At 36.7% G+C, this 22,534-nt stretch overlaps 1 protein-coding gene across 6 annotated transcripts in view; it reads right to left on the minus strand.

Annotated features, from left to right (window-relative positions):
• Positions 1-2,587: 2,587 nt before the first annotated feature.
• fgf13a (fibroblast growth factor 13a) overlaps positions 2,588-22,534 on the minus strand; it is a 75,429-nt gene continuing 55,482 nt past the window's right edge. For 4 of the 6 annotated variants that reach the window (XM_077732839.1, XM_077732841.1, XM_077732838.1 and 1 more), the window contains 4 exons: positions 17,869-17,979; positions 11,277-11,380; positions 6,897-7,095; positions 2,588-4,358 (listed from right to left, as the gene is read on the minus strand). In XM_077732839.1, the coding sequence (XP_077588965.1) occupies positions 4,222-4,358; positions 6,897-7,095; positions 11,277-11,380; positions 17,869-17,979 (551 nt within the window). In that variant the 3' untranslated portion in view covers positions 2,588-4,221. Of the gene's footprint in view, positions 4,359-6,896; positions 7,096-11,276; positions 11,381-17,868; positions 17,980-19,197; positions 19,873-21,471; positions 21,518-22,534 lie in introns of those variants that run through there. The other 2 variants (XM_077732842.1, XM_077732840.1) reach the window with 2 other exon arrangements.

Consider the following 22,534-nt stretch of genomic DNA (forward strand, 5'->3'; position numbering starts at 1 on the left):
ATATTTCTAAATGAAGACTATTGGGAAAGGCCGGGTAAGCTAATTCCAATGTTGCCAGTGAGGAGGCTTTTTGAGTAACATCATGTTATTAACTCAAAAGTACGCCATCCTCTCTGATTTGATTCATGACACAAAGTTAACTGAATATCGACAGCAGAAAATGTCACCTTAATGTTGGATCACCTTTCACACCCAGTGTGATGAGAAAAGATTTCCCATTTTAATTAATAGACATGGTTTTGTTCCCTAGTGTTCTTGTTTTCTTCATACAAGCTCTATTATTTTTCTGCTCCAATTTTTTAATGATTGTTTGCATCTGCCAAAACTCCTTGGTTGATGCCAACATCTCTGTTGGCAAACTAGCATAGAGCAAGCAATAAATAAGAATGGTTTTGTTGGAAGAACACCAAAGAGGAAGTTTAAAAACAAAACAAAAATCAGTTTCTGCACGTTTAAAAAATATTTTGTAACAGTACTAGCAAAATATTCTATGGATAGATGAAAAAGACAAACATTTTATTGCAATTTGGCCTTGCTTATTTCATCATGACCTGGATAGTTTGCTGTTATGAAATTTAAAAATCGATTCACAAATATTATTTAGATATTTTGCAGACGAAAACAGAGCAAATTATTGATCACTGATTTAGTCAATGCATGTTTTGTTGTCGCAATCATCTTATTTGTAGTTGCTCGTATTTCTTTCTTTGTTTGTTAGGGATTTAGGTGTAAATTAAATGGACAAACCATCAGTTTGGTGAAAGAGATACCACATAGAAGAGAAGGCAGATTTTTAGAGACCCATGTTTGAACCAGACAGACTGTGTAATGAATGGAGTCTCGAAATGGCCGAAAGGAAATGAAGGGAGTAGGGAGATGTCAAACGACATGAACGATGAAGAAGCTCATATCGGGTCCAATATTACAGCAGCCTATTAGTTCTCCTGTCTCTGCTGGCGATGGGCGTAATGAGGCAGTCTCCAAAGATCAAATTGATGCTTCCACTGTCTCCAAGCCACTAACTAAGGGGAAGGCCAAGGGGCCACATATATCTTTACTCCGTTATTATCAGCTCTGGTACAGAGTTAATATTGCCACCGCTGTTTGTTTTTCTCAGTGAAATTGCAATAATTATACCATAACACTTCCTTTAGCATTTTGTTCTGGATCCTTATTTTTTGTTAAAGCAAGTCCAAAAACTAAAGAATAAGTGGTACTTCAATGTTAAATGTAGTACTTAAATAAAAGAATAAAGGTTAGACAGATTTTTATCATTGCAGTCATCCATTTTTTTCTCTGTTAACTATAAGTTTTAGAGCCTTTGTAGGCTTTAGTTGTTATACGGCACATTTGTGACATGCTTCTATCCTATTGGTTGTTGTGGATGTACTCATGACATGGAGTAGAAATGTACTTCATAAAAACGAGGTGACTTTGGATGAAATTACATACACAAACAAGAAGAAGGACAAAAAAGAAACCGGAAAGTCACACACATTAAAGCATACTCATAATTTGGAGTGAACTGCACATGTTTTTGGGATGTGGGAGGAAGCCTGAGTACACTATATGCAAACCACAACACTCACCATAGTGGGTGAGGAAAACTAATATAGAAATTCTTGGAAAACACTGCAATGCTTTTAGATGTCATGTTAAAGATTAATAAATCACCAACACAGACATGATGTCTTTTTCATGTCTTCACTGAAATAATAAAAAAAAAAACATTTTGGTTTATTCTCTTTCCACACTTTCTTTTTGCATCCCATTTTGAGCGTTTTTTTTGTATTTATATTGTCTGTCTACCTGGGGTACTAATCATGAACAAAATGGCCAATGAGTGAAAGTGCAATTCAACATGGGGACAGGTCGAATAGGAAGGAGCGAGCTGACCTTAATAATAAAATCCTACTTCCTCTTTGACATGTACTGTCTCGAAAACATCCCCCTTCTCTACTTACAAAATAAGTAACACTCAAATGTAATTTTCCTAATTATATTACTGGCTAGGGAGTAAGCAATTCTGTTGCTTAGAGACGTTATTGCAATAAATTGCAAAAAGGTTCAATTGCTTAAATGGCAGAAAACACAAGGTCGAGCTTCGGGAGTAAGTTAGCAGAAATTCTAAATAGTCGGGAATACAAACAATATCTTTCATGTTGCCAGACTTTAACACTTCAACAATGGTTTCAGGTCGTGTACTGCACTGTTACTGTACATTTTTAATGATAACTTTATTGAGTCAGTAGAGATTATTTTAACTTTAAGGTCAACAGTTAGTAAATCCACCTGAAAGTACTCTGGAAGGTAAGGTTTCTATACAAATTAATTCTAAAATGTGAATAGTACAGAGAGGTAAGAGTAACTCAAACCTTTGATGAAGTGGATAAACCATCTTTAGCAACAATATTCCCGAAAATGTAACAGATTCCAACGAGTTCACATCATGTCCCTCTCACTATATTTGATAAACAGCCTTAAATGTACACATCTGTGGACAAAACGAACACAAGCTATGTGAAAATAGAACCTGCACTGTGAAATGTATACATGTAGTGTAAATAAATAGGAAACAGCGACACAATTTAAAAGTATATCTTAATATAAACCTTTTATTCAGTGCATTTTTGTGTATACAACAAATAATAAACAACTGGAAGTTGTCAGGCATCCTGGATGTTTGCCTGCATAATGTTGTTTAAGTTTATCCTGGTAGCTTGGAACATAGGATCCAACATGGGTTAATTACATACAGCCTACATCATGCAGCTCTAGACCAGAAGTCCTCTGCCCTCCCATGCAACAAATAGATTCACCTAATAAAAATCTCAAAGGGAACCCAGAACAAAAAAGTCCCGCAAAAAAGCACGTACCAGAAAGAAGTCATACTGCGCTTCAATAGACACAAAAGTATCCTTTTTTTGTAAATCATTGTGTTTGTACATGCCCTGTGCAAGAGAGGAGACAAGTAAGTTTATGAAGCCCACCCCGCCCTTTGTTTTCATTCATTTTTTTAAATACTTTTACAAATATGACATCCCTATAAAATGTTAAGCCACCTAAAAGTCCACAGTATTCTTTTTTTTGTTTGTTTTAATTATAGAAAATGTCACCACAACAAGTTACTCAAACATATAACGAGCATCCTGGGAAGCCATATTTCTATTATCGGTCAGAATAAGTCGACCAAAAAGGATGACAAGAAGGTAATGTTATGACACGAGCACGGAGGAAACAAACCACGGAGACGAGAGACAGACTATATGACAGAACAAGAAATAGGTTGAGGCCATTTGGTACCACGGCCGTGGAGCGGATCCTCTCGAAGAACATCGGACACTCTAGTTTGACTGACATCATCATTTCCTCTGCTGTGTTCATCAAAAATGTACATTAGGGTAAGAAAAAAAATCAAGCCCTGCCATCAAACTGGCTTCCTTGGCTTAAAGGGACACTCTTTCGTTCGGTCTTTGGTTTGCTGGAACCCCATTGCGACCAAAATACTAAATAATGGCGAATGTAAGACAACAAGAGGGTATAGACAAAAACTAGTAGTTCAACCAAACGAAAGGTTCTTGGCTAATTCTGAAATTAGCGGAAAGAAGGACATCTGTGGCATCTCTTAGAAGGGAAATCAAGTTAAAAGAGCTTCTACGCTTGGACCTGGCGTTAGGCCTGATGAACGTAGGTTTGCTTTCCCGATGCATGTGTGCTAGGACGAAAGAAGAGCTACAGTCCGGAACAAGATCAGGTCGTGCCGGGGAGTTTATAGGCTTTGAATTCACAGAAGCATGGATGACAGAGATCAAGGCTTGTACTGTACCCTTGCAGCCTCTAAGACCCACATCTGTTGCCCTGAATGCCCACTAACTCACATTCTGTCTCTGTCAGACAGACGCACAAGTGCTCGGAGTTGAGATGACCTAAGAACTGTTAGTGTGCACAGAAAATGAAAAAAATCATCAGCCAAAAAATGACCTAAGAGTTGAATGAATGGATAGTAAATCAGCCACAAATGTGTTTCCAGACTAGTTAATGATGTGTGTTGAAAATCATGATAAATGCCCGTTTGTTTTTTAATTGGAGCTATTGATGATTTCTATGTGTTAATGTGTAGTATTTTTGCAGCAAGTGCCGAACCTCTGATACAAAAAAGGGTCTGCTTGGATTCGCGCTCCGCTGGAGGTAAGGTTTCAAGGTTGAGTCCGATGGGCAGCGCTACGTCGACTCGTTCTGGCTCACAGCTTTGCCACCGTTCAGCATGGCCGAGGCGCTCCGACTCTTGGTAGGCGTGCCGCTACCAGAGCGGGAAAATTCCGTTAGGTCGTGGAGGGATGGCTCTCTGTACATTGCCACTGTGGGAATGAATGAAAGAGTAACGGATCAGAAAACTAATGTGATGTCACAAATTCTTGTATATAGTATGCGTTTCATTTATATTACTGTAACCTAAAGTTCATGCAATATCTAAAGGAATATAACCTTATCATATGATACAGTTTAATTTTCTGGGCGCCATCCCAGCCAACTGTAGGCGGAAGGCAAGGGAAACCCTGAATTGTTTGCCAATCAATGGCAGGGCACATCGGAGACAAGGAGACGGATGAACAATTACGTTCACACTAATACCTAGAGACACTTTAGAGGAGGGGCCTCCAACTGGAACTAAAGGACTGCAGTGGGTGCAGGTTTTCATTCAAACTGAACAAAAGACAATTTGCAAGTGTGATCAGTTGATTGGAATCTAAAAACGTTACTCCAAGCCAAAAGTAAATGGAAACATTTGGTATCATCTTATTTGATAAGAAATAATGAACAAAAACACAAAACAAACAAAAAAAATACAACATTACTTGACACCAATAGCTACTAAAATGATTCATGAAAATGAATCATAATGTCTGTGCAGGAACAGATGCAATGAGCTCAGAGTGGGTCTTGCATGGAGTGACTTGCTGCAAAGTGCTGAATCAAGACATCACAGCAGATCAAGTTGGGGCTGCACTTAAAAACAAATCCTATATTCACAGCCTGGCATTACAAATTCAGCACTTGCATGTTCTTTGCCTTTGCTGTGTTTGCAGCATTTTCCCAATTTGCATCTCAGCAGCCACTTCAGACCAAATCGCTGTAATCTTGAGGTCCGCAGTATTTGGTTTCAGGATGTTGTCGTCCTTCTGCCTGAAATGCTATTTGATGTTTGTCCCACAGGCATGCCAAGGCGGAAACAGCAGACACACTCCTTCACAAACTTCACTTAGCCCAGCATTTATGGGAGCAGTAGTTGCAGTGATCCAGTGTAGGCATTTTTCTCGAACTGACAATGGATATACTCTTATTAGCTAAAGCAATGGTAAAATGGTGACAACTGACCTCACAACACATACAGCGCAAACATTATTGATGGAAAAAATTTTGACAGTGTAGAAACACCATTAATCATGATGGCCATATGTGCCATGTAGCTTTATCCTCGTCAACTGGAATACATACAATTGGTACGGTTGGTATGTATGAAAGAATGCCTTGACCAAACCATTATAATGAAAACTGTAAACTAGCTGGCTGGCTGTAACACAAACGAATATAGACGGATGGATAAACAGATAGAAAGTTGGAAAAATGAAGGCTCTTTACACTTCAACAGTGTCACGATGATGGAATTAATGGAGTGGATAAGCAATGTTACATCAAAACAGAAGTTTATCTAATCCTCTAAATTATCGTTTTGCCTTGATGATTGCTCTCACAAATCATCCGCCACACTTTTTTTTTCTGATTTTATCAGAATTGTTTCTGGAAAACTGCTTTCTCAAGACCAGAAAAAGTCAATTGTAAACTTGACTTTACTGGTAAAATAGCAGTCTACTCTTTCTTTATTATTGTAGATTGGGCAAGTTTGTTGAAGGAATCACATTTATATTGCAGAAAATATATTCAAATCATAATTATAGATTTCAACTTGCTGGAGATTGAGACTATGAAATAGCTCCATGCTTTCCTCACACCCTATCGTGTTCTTTTACTCACGTTATCTATCAAACTAAAGCAAGACAATCGTGGTGTACTTATTGATTTCTATTTGAAAGCCCCTAGAAGACGGGTTAAATGGAAGTGAGAAGCTATTACAGAGGTCTCAAGTGGCCTCACACACACACCAAATGAGAAGCCAACCGGGGGAGATTGATCAAGGCCAAAGACATGGAAGCAACATCGAAAAGTAAATTTAACCTTTACAGGGAGGGTGACGGCACTGCTTATTTCAGAAGTATTTAGTAGTTGATTTATGACATGTGGGGACCAATAAAATCAATTTTTAAGCTTACGATAACAGAAAGCCCTTCAATCAACATGTAAATTTCTTAATGATTTTGTAAAAAGGGATTTACTTTGGTTTATGGTTTTATTTGTAGCATAAATAAGACTGCAGACATATATCCACCTCACTTTGATTGTTGCGGATTATTTAATATTTTATTGTTCTGATATTTGAACACATTGTTGATATTACAAGGGCATTTGTAGCATACATATGGCTCAATTTATCATATCGTGAAAATTATTCCAGTGCTGTCTCATGTTTGTGGAGTAGTGTCGATCCCTTTCTAAACATGACAATACATCTCTGCCTATTCATGAGCAGGATTTACTTATCCCAGTGCTTCATAGACCTGGGAGGCTAAGAAACTATGTTGAAGCAAGTTGTAGAACTTCCTTTTGTAATGCTTGGTGGCATCTTAAGCTACTTTACCAACAAACCTTCATAGTGTAATTTATTTTTGATTATTAAAATGTGACTTTCAACAAAAGGAGACTGTCATGAATGGGAAATGTAACCATTTTCACACTGCACCAAAAGTCAGGCAAAACAAAGTGTAAGCAGATGTTCTCACCTTTTAGAGGTTTTGGAAGGAAGTGGGCTGCCGGTTTGTTTTTCTTGACATGGTTGCCCTTCATGATTTCTCCCTCCTTGTTCAGACCGAGGTACCAGCCCCTGCCTGACTGCTGCTGGCGGTATATCATGGAGGAGTATGTCACATAGTAGTTCTCGAACACCGACTCCTTGAATTTGCATTCTGGCGTGAAGTGTTCCTGGAGAAGGAAAAGCACCACCAGTTTCAAGCTCACAGAAGCACATCATTTGAAAAGCAATCAGTTGCAATTGTACTGAATTGTGCAATATGATGCAATAGACATTTTCATTAAAGCTATTGTCTCTTGAATATTTCTGCAAATTGCCAAAAATAATGTACCATTCTGAATCCCAGAAAACAGATATGACACACAGATGAACATTAATAAAACATACAGTGGAGATAATGACCATATTCTCATTTCTGCTCCAAGCTGTTAATTATTCATGGGTTTCTTCATTATGATTCAGGACCAGTGAATTTCAGGTTATGATCATTTATCTTCATGTGGCAATTCCATGTCTTTTTACTAACTCAAATGTTATTTGGAATAATAATTATAGGTGATGCTATTCTCATTTGACATAATAAAGACCCCCTAGCTTGAATACCATTCGTTCATTCATCTTCCGTACCGCACATCTTATTAGGGGTGTCCGTAGCCTCTACCAACTTAGTTTGGGCAAAAAGCAGACAACATTCAAAACACCAGGTAGCCGTAGCACACAAAGAGAGACAAACGACCATTCACATTCACAATTATACCTCTACCAGCGGGAATCAAGCCCGCACCTGCCCGCTGAAGTCAGGCGATTGAACCGCTACACCATCAGGCAACGCTTCAGTATCAACAGAACATAAGTTTTAACTCAAAAACAAAACATATGAAGAGGTTATAAAACATCTAAAAAAAGATTAAGATCATTTAACTAATTTAAAGCAGCCACCGGATGGTGAATCGGTTCCTCTACTTGACTTTGGAGGTAACGTCTACCTGTGTGGAGCTTGCATATTCTCCCCGGGCCTGCATGGGTTTCCTTGGGGGTACTCCGGTTTCCTCCCACATTCCAAAAAAAAACATACATGGTAGGATGATTGGACAATCCAAATTGCCCCTAGGAATGGGTGCGAGTGTGTTTGGTTGTCCGTCTCGTTGTGCCCTGCGATCGGCTGGCCACAGATTTAGGATGTCCCCCTCCTCTGGCCCAGAGTCAGCTGGCACAGGCTCCAGCACCCCGGGTGATCATAATGAGGATAAAGTGGTTCACAAAATGAGATGAGATGAGAGAAACTGGTATGGCTTACATTGAGTGCTTCACTCCCATAGACAGTATCCATCTTTCCCTGCCAACCTTTTCCAGGCAGCCAAAGTATCATCTAGGCCCTACACTAAATTTCAGTAATATTAGTCATTCTTATGGAGAATAAAGAATATCCACCTTGGAGTATAAACTAACCACATGATCTTAACAGTGTTGACCCAGATGTTTCAGAGCAATAATGGTTGCCCGAAGACTGTAAAACTGATGAAAATTGTTACATTGACTGAGGTTGCTATTATATGTCACCATTAAGCTAACTGGCTCCATAGGAAGTAAGTACAGTTGTTTTTAACAGAACGTATAAAGGTTTTTGTCAAAGGACTGAATAAGCACTCAGGACTTTTAAATAATTTGTTTGTAGCCACTGACACTTGGATGATGCTATTTTTATTCTTTAAAACCCTACAGATGCTTCCAACACAGTGGCTCTTTTTCATTAAAACCCCACGGCAGACTTACAGTATGACTCACACTAAGCCAATTACAATATCACTTTCAGTTGCTTTTCCTTTTTCAGCCCTACTCCAACACACAATTAGAATTTACCAGGCAACAGTTAAGTAGATGCACTGGTCCTGTCAAGGAAACACTATCAATTATAATCCACTCCAAGATTGCGTTATGTTGTTTTCTGGGGAATAATCACCACCTGCTAATGTTTTCCTCAGCCAATGAGAAAAAGAAGAAAAACTTGCATATTGGATTTGATCTCCTTGGAGGAGATATCGGCTGCTTGGCTGATCTTTCGTAACGTGAGACAAATCGATGCCGAGCAATGCCTCTTGTGCATTTGGCAGCCAGATACGGGACAAAATGACACCAATCACACCATTGGAATCAGCACCGTGCAATTTAAGACAAACGCCAAGGATTACCATAGCTAAGTCTGTTTTTTTTTTTATTCCGGATTCTCTTTCTAGAGAGTAGTGGATTTGGAGGGAAGTGTAGTGAGGGAAAAAAATACATCCACAATACACATTCAAGCCAACACATGCATAAATGACACAGCTCACTGGAGAGGAACATGACTGCAATGGTTATTTACTGAAAGTATTGAGCTTGCATGGTTGGAAATGCATGAATGTGAACAAAGTACATATCTAACGGGAGGGAAACACAAAGCCAGACTACTTAAACACAAAACCATGTACTCTTTTTTTTGGAATTAAGGCTTAGGAAGGTAAATATTTGAAATTGTGACTGTATAAATCAAAGCCACTTTCAATGCAAGAGAATTTAATTGAAAATAAAATGACAGCGTACAAATAAAAAAAAAATCTTCCACTGCAAAGTGAAACCAACATCAGCAGATAAGTCACTTAACCCTCTATAGGTCTGTAAGAGGGTTTTTTGTGCACTATATAGTTTATCGTTAAATTTACCACTCACTCAAATGTTTTAAATCACTGGATCAAACTCATATTCAGACTTGATGAATAATAAGCCGTGCAAATAGGCAATGGCGAACATAATGCCAATTTAGAGAGCTTTTTAATCAGTTTCTCATTCCATCCAGACGAGACATAGGCTTTGGTGGGTCAGTATAATTGAAATATGACAAGAATCCAATAGCACATTTGCCAAAGTAGCAAAAAATGTAGAGAGTACAGTATAATAGTGAAATACATATTAATTGCTACCTCTTCACCCACACATTGACGCTCATGGATGAATATATTTTCACTGGTGCATTCTGCCTCACCCACACAAGTACTCCTCTCAATGCTCATGTTCTCACACATCCGTGCTCTTTTTACTTAATGTAAAGACCTATATGTGTCAAACATACCTATAGAATGAGACGCTACCATCTGTCTGTACTGAATAATGTCACATTTTAGTATTGAAGATCATAATGTCTAGATAGGCTTTTTTTTTTACTTTGTGAGTAGGTAGTAAATTAGGACAAGTAAAAATATGTTTCTACATTGTGATATCCTGTTTTGGTGTTTTTTCAGTGGGTGGGTACGGATTAATTTGTATTTAGTTAATTCCTATGGGAAAAATTGATTTGAGATATGAGTAAATTTATATACGAGCTTAGTCCCGGATCTCAAGGTATTGCTGTATAAACAAAAACGGTACAAAACCAGAAGAAAATGATAATCTAGCACATAATTTGATCTTTATCGCATTTATCTTCAATTATGCTTCATATGTTGTTTTATTGGACACACTCAGCACATACTATTGAATAGGCCTCGGTTGGAGACGACACCTCCTGGAGTGCTGATATATAAATAGAGCTTCTAAATTTATGTTAAGATAAAGTAGTCTATAGCAATTACCATGATATTTTCCCCATAGGTGTGCTAATTTGGCAAGCTACCACTCACAATCGTAAAGCTGTTCATAAAAGTACTGTAGTGTCATCAGCTAGATGTTCTACAGTGCGCTTGGCTTTAATTGCTTTTCTTGTACAACATTTAACTTTTAAGCTAAAGTGGATCTAACAAAATGACTGCTCGGAGCAAATTTAAACTACAATGTGTTTCAATGCATTTCCACGAAAGAGTGAGTAGGTCAGAAACCCAGAGGCAATTATTTCCTGGGAACGGAATGAAAACAAGATTGACTGAAATTGTTTGTTTGAATAAGGATTGACGCTGTCAAGTGAGACCTTTAGTTGAGTACAACAATCTTTACTAATTTGACTATGGGGATTGTCTGTTAAGTGCATGTTTTTGTCTCGTCCACGTGCCCCTCGGGTGCTCATCCCGCCAGCCTGATGTGCTTCTCAGTGGCCTGCAACTGATTTATTCATAGGGCCACCAGTTTAATTAAAAATATGGACTGAGGTGGAACTTGACAGCAAACCTTTTTTTTTTTTTTGTGAAATACCTAGTGTCAAATACGACTTTGTTTCTAACAAATGCTCAACCCATTATCATTTAAACAAGTTCAGGTTAGATTGGGTGGCTCCGTGAAGCCAACTGTGAAAATTGTCCATGCATACATACATACAAGCTATAATGTCCTTGGACACAAATGTACGCAGTCGTTTTCCAACGTTTACATACTAAAGCGAAATCCTCACCGATGTGTACAGGTAGCCCTCACTATTCATCGCCAGGTAGAGTTTGGTCTGCACGCCCTGGATGGCCACCACTCGCAGACCCACCGGAATAAGGTTGAACATGGCTGAAAAGAAACAAGAAAAAGCAATTAGTGCGCATCTGATTGGCTGAATGATTGAGATCAATGCACAATGGATACATTTGGGATTCAGGTGTAATATAAAATGGAGTTTGTCATGCGATTTATTTATGGCCACATTTCAGGTTTAATATAATGATGTTCTAATGTCGATACAGTGAGATTTCTAAACATTTATTTATTAAAGTAATTTAACTACTTTATTTAGGCGGCATCTTGGTCATGTGGGTAGTATGGCTGCTTCACAACTCTGAAAATGCGGATTAAATTTATTTCTTTATTTCATATATATATATATATATATATATATATATATATATATATATATATATATATATATATATATATATATATATATATATATATATATATATATATATATATATATATATATATATATATATATATATATATATATATATATATATATATATATATATATATATATATATATATATATATATATATATATATATATATATATATATATATATATATATATATATATATATATATATATATATATATATATATATATATATATATATATATATATATATATATATATATATATATATATATATATATATATATATATATATATATATATATATATATATATATATATATATATATATATATATATATATATATATATATATATATATATATATATATATATATATATATATATATATATATATATATATATATATATATATATATATATATATATATATATATATATATATATATATATATATATATATATATATATATATATATATATATATATATATATATATATATATATATATATATATATATATATATATATATATATATATATATATATATATATATATATATATATATATATATATATATATATATATATATATATATATATATATATATATATATATATATATATATATATATATATATATATATATAGAGAGAGACATTTTCTACAACAATTTAGAATTAGATTAGTTTAGATAATGACCTTTTTTTGTCCCAGTTGTTTACTATATTTGATGTATATTCCAATTGAACTGTGCAGTTTCTTCTAAACAACTTTTCGGCTTTATTTTTATTGAACATCACAACATTAACAACCGCTGAGGAAATACAGTGGTACAGGTAATTTCGAAAATAATTGGCTCCAGAAGTTTTTTCATAACTTGAACATTTTTTTGTATCTCCGTTTGTTTATTTAATTCCATCATGTACTTTAACTTTTCTTCGACTTGACATTTTAAAATATCGCCTGCCAAGTGAACAGAGCATGTCCTAACACAAAAACAATCTTCTTTCGCAATTTAGTAGCAAGCAAGTATCCAAGAAACAAGCACGCCCTGAGATTTACGATAGCAGTATAAAACCACATTAGACTTCACAGCCTCTAGGCTAAAAGTGAAAAAACAAAAAAACAACAAAAAAAAACAACAACTATTGCTTACTCCTGCTTTAGGGGGGCACCATTAAAGATTTTATTACATGTCGTTAGTTTAGGCCCTGAACGTAAATGGTGCAACTAAAACACCAGTGTCATGCATGCTGAAGCATACAGGTAGTATTTAATGTTCACCTCAGAAGACATTAAAAAACACGCCTGGTAGATAGATACATTTTCAAAATGACTACTCCTCTCATCCATCTGTGCACACATTGTGTGCACAACACAAGGTGTACGAGGTCTGCGTCGCAAAGAGTGTGAAGCTGAGTGAGGCAGCAGCAGTCTGGCTGGTCAATGAGGTACAACTAATTAATATCGGCCTAGTGTTGTTCAAGAGCGTCTGTGCTCTCATAAAATGCTGGCAGGGAAGCTGAATAGAGGGAATAAAAGCAACTGATTCTTTACTAATACAGAGCACAAACTGTGAAACTTTTCTCCTGTGCACTTTAGTTTTATGACTTTGTTACTTTCAGTTCAGAGTGACACAAAACCATTACTTAGAGTAGTTTTGAATTAAAAGTTAGAGCAGTATTATTTTCAAAAAGTACTTTTACATAACATCATTGATTAGATATATGAAATAAGGCAATTGTTGTGGATAAGGATAATTAAGGGTAAAATAAAGCACAAGGATTAAACCTCAGATAAAAAAAACTGTCTTCCTACAGATATAATGTATGAAGAAAGACATTTTAAACAAAATAACTCTCTGGCCTCTCTCAAAAAATCTTAACTATATTTGTTTGTTGAATGTATCCACGATTAGAAGAATGTGAGCTCAAAATAAAGCATGTTGGGAATACTAAAAATGTGTAGATAAATGCGCTATATAAGTACTCTTAATTTACTAATAATCATTTGTTTCAAGAAGCAGACACCAATTAAACAAATAAATACTTTACTTGTGGGGTTCACATGTACGATGAAAAGTATAAAGAATGACATTTCGAAAAAACAAAATAAACAGACAAAAATTTAAAAAAAGATCATATCTTGGTTTGCTGTAAGTGTGCGTGACTGCTACCAATATGAGCTATTATTTTAATGATTATGTTTTATCAAGAAATTGTGAAATTATCAACCATTTTATTTGCAAATAAATTGCTTTTTAACCCACACAATTCAGTATAGCCATTGCTCAATGTCCATCCCTACTTCTCATATAAGTCGAGATAGATCACAATGTGTCCTGTCAATGGTCTTTGTCGTTGGACACCTCTGAGCAAAGTGAACTGTAGAGGCTTTTAGATGGGCCATTACATTTACCCTTATCACTTTAACAGTGCAGGCGCCCGTGAGCTCTGCTGGCTTGTCAACTGTCAACTCCTTGGGGGCAGTGAGGTTCGATACGCATCTCCCAGACCTTCCACCTGTCTGCACGTCCAACTCTACATGGACAAGACTCAGTGTCCTGATTGCTCATGAGGGGAAGTATCAGCATAACTGTACGACAAGGACTTTGGCCTACTGTACAAAGCCCAAATAAGCTTGGTTTGGAGTGTGAATCAAGGTTCCCATAAGGACGTAAGCATTATTTCTTCTGTTTTCATTTGTTTCACACAGAAACATGTCAACATTTTTCAACATGAAGGCTTTTTATAACATGCCCAGCTCGTCTCTAAGGTCATTACCCTCATGTTGCAACACGAGCACAAACACATGCAATCAGTCCTCTTCATTTCACATGGATCTCAAAACCAGGGAGCCCAATTACTTTCTGGCTCCTAGAAAACACCTGAGCACCCTGAAGGAGAGAAGCCAGAGTGACAGGCCTCTACCCACGCACTGACCTTTGCTTTTGCAGAGATTGAATTAAGGCTAAAGGACACAGTGGTGATTGCATAAAAGTCTGTGGCGTTCGATTTTGGTTTGAGTTTTCAGAAGAACAATGAGCTGCTTCTCTATGTATGAAAACCATTGTTCAGATAAAGGTTGGATTGATTCAAATAGTTGGATTAGGTAAAAAAATAAGTGACAAGGCTGAAATGGAGTTGGTGCCCACATATTTGATTAAAATTGAAAAATTCAAATTAATTCATAGACGATCCTACTCCATTGAGAATACATAAAAAGCTAACTGGTTGTGTAAACACCATAAAGACGTGGAAGACTGTCTGCATATGTATGCAACTGGTCAGATCGATGTGTGCACTGTTAGCTGGGATAGGCTCCAGCACCCCGTCAACCTGAGAAGGAGAAACAGTGATGAAAATGAATGAACAATCCAGAAGTTTGGATTTTATTGTATCATGTGTCAGAATACAAATTTGCGCCTACTGAATACTTAATGGTAAATATCTTACATTGTTGCTTCTCAACTGTAAACATCAGTAAAAATAAATAATTCATGATCTAAAAATATGCACTTTTGGCAAGCGGTTAACAATGACCCTTTTGTTTTGGTTCCAATGTCTTTATCAACTATTCTTTATTGGAAATGCTTTATTTGTCACTTGGTAAGAGAAGTCTTCAGAAAACTTTTTCAAACACAAACAGATTACTCACCTAGTCAGTCCACTGCACTTTTTTTAATGTGCTCAATACACTCAACTCTCACTGCTTGCTTGGTCAGACATAAATTTATAGAGGCTTATAGCCTCTGTGTTCCTCTTGGAGCAATTTCCTACACAACACGTGTTAACTATTGTCCTGATAAAAACGATTGAATTGCTGGAACTAAAACGCTGAACTGCAACAACAATGAAACTACACTGCGTGTGAAAAAAAGCCTCTTTTGTCACACATCACATCCAGTTACTGACTCTGAGGTCAATGGCCAACAGCACAAGATTTAATCTATGTTGGTTTATTTAACAAACAAAAGGACTACGGGTTGTGGCTCAATGAAGTCCTATCTATCAAATTCATTAAAGTTCCCTATGAGGTGACAATAGGATTTTAAAGGCAATAAACCTACTACACTTGCTAGCAATAAACCTCATGAAAACATTTCCAATAAACTAAACCAAAAACCTTTGAAGGGGACATTATTTTTGGTAAAAAATCCACGTTTTATTTTTCGTTGTTCAGTTCAATGACTTGAAAAGTATCATTCAAGGTGGATTTAGGTTTAGGTTAATGATTTAATTTATACTTTTGCAGACATGTTGTGTTATCCTGTATATTTCTATATTTAATAAATAAATAATTAGAGTTGCAAAACCCTCATAAAAAGCTGACACAATAATATATTTAGAATTATATTTCTACACACAAATATAAGTTTACCTTAGATTTTAATTTTTAGGGCTGTTTATCTCAATCGATAAGAGGATTAGGATGTAATTTGGACCTTTGCTCTTTCTTACGAGTGTGTGTGTGTGTGTGTGTGTGTGTGTGTGTGTGTGTGTTTGAGTAGGTCCTCTCCCACCAATAGCTCTAAGAGGACTGCGCTCGCCATCACCATGGAGACAAGCGCACCCAGCACCTAACAACGCTATTTTTGGAGTTGTGCAAAGAGCTTCACTCTTCCTTCATTTTGCAGTTTAAGCAGAACACTTTAAAATTTGTCTCCTCACAACAATCGAGTGGTCACTTTTCCATGTTAATGAGGGAAGTGGAGGCAGTGTAGCATAAATTTGACATTTTCAAAAAAGAGAGCTCTAGAGCTCGCAGATTATTAAAAAGTCATTGCCATTTCATTCAAGTAGAAGATTAGAAACAAAATAACGTTTTTTTTAATTAGCTAATATTCATTTCAGTGCAGATAGCAGATCTTTTTCTTAGCTTTATGGCATAGAGGCAATGTAGTTGTATAACACAGGTTTAATAAACAGTACGCTAATGTAAGGGGACAGTTAATTGTAAGCAGGCCATTGCTGCTGCATTATCGCCACAGCAGACAAGTGGCTGCGCTGTTGCTTTAACGTTGATCTGCTCTTTCATCTGTTTCGAGAAAAACAACAAGTCGGTGGGCGGAGAGGCGGTGATCAGTTTACACAACAGCATGCCGACCGAGCACAAGGACTTTCCCATGACAATAGAAAATATACACGTTTCGAGGATAGGAATAGTAAAACAAAAAAAAAAAAAAACTGAAATACTCCATGAATACCTAAAGTGAAATTATGTTAGTTAACTTTATGAAGTATTCACATTTTGTATCTGTTAAATTTGAGTCAATTCAAGATAATAAAATATGAAACGATTTATTCAAATACCCATACTCAGACTTTCATTTTCATCAATTATAGAATATTGGAAAGTCACCAATTTGCTGTGATATAATGTATTAGTATTTATATATACTTTAATGTAAAAGTAGGCACCTGTTAATTTGCACTTTTATAGATGGAAAAAATAAAGTAGTTTTCGGTGGTTAGTGGCAAAGTTTTTGTCGCAATTATGAAAAATAGTTCATCTAATATTCCTGAAAATATGATGTGCTTTCTTGGCTCGCGAAAAAAAAACATTCAAACATATATTTAGGATGCAAACTTTGAAGAAAAAGTTACTGAGGTAAAACAATTATTCATAAAGCTTTTAGAAAAACATCCGCCCTAATAAAAAATGAAAGAGAATGTCATATCTCTTTTTGGCACTGTGCGAGAAGTGACTGATTTGAACAGTGGTATGAAATATTAGTGTTTTTTTTTTTTTGAAACAGGATCATATAATATACCAAGGGTATCAAACTCAGGTTGGTTGCATTAACTTCAACTTGATTTACTTTTTGAACTAAAACACAAAAACTAAAAAAATGGAATAAAAATTGCAATTATTGATTAAAAAAAATGAAAAATCAGAAAACATAAAATACATCTATAATCTTCATAGGAATTTGAATTTTTGATCCAAAAACAGAAAGTCAGCACTCATGATTTACTTTCTCGGGTTGTACAAAATGATGTCTTATACCCTCATTGGGCCTGTTGGCATTTTGCACTCAAACTAATTTTTAGGGCCCTTCCCCCATCAGAATTAAGACATAAAGTAAATATCAAAGGGATTAATTGACTGCTTTAAATGTCATTTGCGTAGTCAGCATGTTCTCTTAATCTTTGAGACTTACTATAGCCGTTGTCCTCCTCCTTAGTTCCATCAATTGTTCCATCTGCCTGCAGCTGCAGGTGAAAACCCTGCCGACTGTACAGCTTGGTCACAATCCCCTTCAGCTGGGGTTCTATGGAGACACAAAATGGGGATCAGCAAAAGAAGTGCACAAGAAGGAATACGTGAGCACACAAAGAAAAAAAATCTTAATATCTCTTTTACCCTGGTAATCACGGAAGCAAAAGCATTTCATTTGTGAAGACAAATACAAGAACCAGCTTGGTTGACTTACATTAGCATTGGTTTGTGATAAGAGCTAAGTGCTCTCCACTCTTTTGTTACTGTCCCAAGTGTAGGTGCGGTTAACCAGCCCTTTCATCTTACTTAGACTCCCATTTGACCTTCACTAAAAGGTTTGCTGCTCTTTTATTTCCAATGATTGATGGGAAGGTAAATATCCTATTAGATGCAAATGAGAGAATTGCTAATGTTGGAGGGTGTGTTTTAACCTGCTGTGCAAACAAAGTAAGTGATTAGTCAGTGTTTTTGTGCAAGTTTAAACTCAAACAAAAGTGCTTCATATGAATTCTTTCAGTGCCGTTAACGATGATATATGTCCAATTATCAGGGTCTTTTATTCTTTCGGATTTTATTTTATAATTTGGAATGTAAATGTTTAACAATTGAACTAGGAGAGCTGTCATTTGCTGCCAAACTTCCCAATTCAAATAAATTGGACGACAATCCCTGTCACGTATATCTATTGCACCATAAAATTGTGCAATATATATATATTTTTTCCAATTTTCTATGACAGTGACAGTGATTATTTCCTCGGATTATCTGCCTGCTTTTACCAAAGACTACAAAAACAGAAATTATTAACATTTGAAGTTCAAAGAAGATGACTTTTAGGTAAGCAATATCCCCATATGATTAATTAGCTATATTCAAGTTATTGATCATTCAATATATTAAGTCAGCCCTAGTATCTACATACTTTTTTGAGGTAGGTCATTGTTTGAAATAAGAATGAAGGTTGAAAACTCAGTTATATAAACTTTTTTTTAATTGTAAATCAGCCATGAAAAACGAAGGTCAAGTTTTTATGAAATAAAGAATGTTCCATCCAGTGTTATTCTTGCAGAGGGAGACTTTGACAAATGACGCTTTCCTTTTTTGTCTCTCTTTTAAGACTTAGAAGGCAAAGGTGACTTCTCAATGGACACTTAACACCAAACGGGATTCCCATTATTACACCCACAACTTTTTCAGAGTGATTCATCTTTCACTCCTAGACAATAATGAGCCTAAAACTGCCAAGGTGCCAGTTACCCAACAGACAGACCTGGCCGTCTCCGGCGCTTCTTCTTGGATCCGAAGAGTTTCACCCGAGAGAAGACGTTGAGTCGGCCTGGTTTGTCGCAGCTCCCTTTCGTCTTACTTGGACTGCTGACGCAGCGGCAGGCATTGGACTTTTCCCGCTCCCTCGCCTGCCTTTTTTGTCGGATGAGGGAGCTGGCGATGGCTGCTGCCATGGCCACTTTGGCAACCAGCCGACGATAAAAAACACCTCTTGATTTGAGTCCAAGCCACGAGCAGAGACGGTGATTCTTTGCCCGTACTGGTTTGATAAATAATCTTCAGTCGGTCAAAGGAAATACGGATTTGAGGATAAGAAATGAAGGAAAGGACTTATCCTCAAATAAAAGGCATTCCATTGTGTATCCTTGCAAAGAGTTGCTCTTTCTGATTGTGTCATATTCTTGGCAAATCTTCCCCAAAGGTCCTTTACATCCTCCAGCAGCTGCACATGCACTCACGCTAAGGCAGGCATCAACGCGAAGCCACGGTGGGGAACACCTGTTTGTACCACCTTTGCCTTCAGTAGTTGATGATGATGATGATGAAAGCGGGCGGGCGGGAGGATCAGATAAATGTCGAACTATCAGCAAAGTGGCTTTTTCTTTGACAAAGTAGATAGTGCGCGCCTCATGTCGGAAGCGAGGCGCAGACTGCCGAGAGATGCCTGAAAGCATCCCACCTCCATCTAGCACATGAGCCGCACGGAGGGGGTGGATGGGGATAAAGAGTGGTGGGCGGGGATGCAGCAAGCACGTGTGCAAGCAATTCTCAATATCAACTCATATAGTGAAGCACCTCATAAGGATGTACCTGTTGGTGTCTGAATTTAGAGTTTTGGAACAGTAAAGCAAAACGCCAGTGAACACTATATATATATCATCTCATTTTCTGAACCGCTTTATCCTCATTAGGAATGCAGGAGTTCCTGGAGCCAATCCCAGCTGTCTCCAGGCCATAGACGGGGGACACCCTGAATAGGTGGCCAGCCAATCTCAGGGCACAAGGAGACAGACAACCATGCACAGTCACGCACATACCTAGGGGCAATTTAGAGTGTCCAATCAGCCTAACATGCATGCTTTTTTTGGAATGTTGGAGGAAACCAGAGTACATGTAGGCAACTCACACAGGCCAAGGGAGAACATCCACAGATATGGACATGACCTGGATTTGAACCCAGGTTTCCAGAGCTGTGAGACCGAGCTAACCACTCGTGCCACTGGGCGATATTGGATTGGATAAATTTGTTCACCCCGTGTTCGGGAAATTTCACTGTGACAGTAGCAAGAGGGTGAGAATGAAGATACAGGAAATGCATATTTACACATAGTTACAAGTTAGACAGTAAAACATGAAAAAGAAATAAGAGTGGACAGAGCTACTGCCACTGATGGCGCCATGCATTAATGTGTATATATACACACACATTTATGCAGATGTTTTCTTTAAAACTGTCTATGTATAAATTGATAAAAGTATATATTATAAATATTCAATAAACTGCTTGACGAAAATAAACACATACATATTCAATAAACTGGTTGACGTAAATAAACACATACTTGGATAAAAAAATGTGACACCAATACGCCCTTAGTTTAACAAACTGACTGATGTCGCCCTCTGCTGGTGTCGATAAGCAAAACTTCAAAAACCTGATTATCTGCACTCTGCACAGATCCACATTTCTATTACACATACCATGATCTCTCTGAATTAAATAGGAAATTACTAACTACATGAAATAGGAAATTACTAACTACAGAATGCAATAACTAAACTATAGTTCCACCAACATTTAAAAATATCCCCAAAAACATCCAACTATTAATTCCAGTCCTTGGTACAAATTATTATTTTAATTACATGCATTATATTTGAACGTCCAAACACAAACATGCCACACAAGATGTGCTATAATCCGGATTGAAAAAAACCCCAAATTGTCGACCTGCTAAATCATAACCAACCACTAAAATACATTGCATCAACTACCATGATAAATGTTCTCGAGCTGTTCAAAAGGCACTAAGGTTCCCAAAACAGACCCATAAAGCAGGATTCCACCATAAAAGCCTCAGAAAATCATTGGGGTGTGAAGCACAATAGACCCAGCAGTAAATACCCACGCCGAGCCACATATACCAATTTCAGCACCATGGACAGTTCATGCATCAACTACACTATTAGACAGACTCCTGAAATAAATCACCAAAAAACACAGTTAAATATGCTACAAATACAATGCAAAGCCTACCTGAGACAGTTTTTCTTAAAGGAAAACTCATATTTTAGAACTTGTGACAGTTTCTGGATGTCGTCAAGCGGACTGTATCAAGCTCCGGCAGAAATTCAGCAAAGTTGGAGTGCGAAACGGACAACATCTCTCAGAAGATGCACGCGAGGGAAGAGCCAGCGTTGAGGCGTGGCCACCAACAGTAAGATCATTACAAGACATTAGGTGATATTAGGACTTCAAGCCTCATTAAACATTCATCTGGAGGGCGTGTGTGCCTCGGGAGGTCAGGTTGAGGGTAAAAGTGGTCAAAAATGGGCACTTCTTGTCATCCGGAGGAGCAGATGAGACTTGGCTCTCATGTTACATGCATGCTGTAAAGTGATCCGATAATGTGCCGACTAAACCGGTTATTGTGGGACTTTTCTACTCTAGAGCGAACGAATATCGACAGGCGATCGAGTGAGACCACAATAGGCAGACAAACAAGGACTTTTGTCTCCTCTGTCAAAACAGGTAGAACGGCTTCGAACATCGTGCAGTCTGCTACTGCAAACAAATTGACTACATGTGCAAGCATTACAATCCATCATGTGTCATCCATCTCTTTATTGCATCCTATAAAAATACTCATTGTTATTTATAACCTCGGGTGAGTTACTTTCTATTTATACACTCCTCTGTTCTTCTGATGGCTCAAACATTTTTCAGTGAATGGTTATTTTGTTAATTTATTACTTTTTTAAACGTTCTTACTTTTTGTTTTACATTTGATATTGCTCAAGTTGCTTTTTTTTACCTCACTTCATTTTTATTGTATATAAATATTTTTAGATGTAGGTTAAAGAATTACCTGTAAAATCCTAGGTCCATGCTTTTTTGTATTTAAAAATGCTTCCTTGATTATATGTCTATCACTTTCTACTGAAAGAGTTAACATAAGTACTTATGTTCTCTTTTACCTTTAAATGTATTTGGATGAGTAAATGATGTTGTTATTAGAAAAAATATTATTTTTAATATGTATATTTCATCCCATATTTCCCATACACAAATGGAATTGGCTCCAGTTCATTTTCCACTC

This window comes from Stigmatopora nigra, chromosome 14 (assembly GCF_051989575.1).
Source record: "Stigmatopora nigra isolate UIUO_SnigA chromosome 14, RoL_Snig_1.1, whole genome shotgun sequence".
In the NCBI taxonomy this organism is placed as follows: Eukaryota; Metazoa; Chordata; class Actinopteri; order Syngnathiformes; family Syngnathidae; genus Stigmatopora; species Stigmatopora nigra.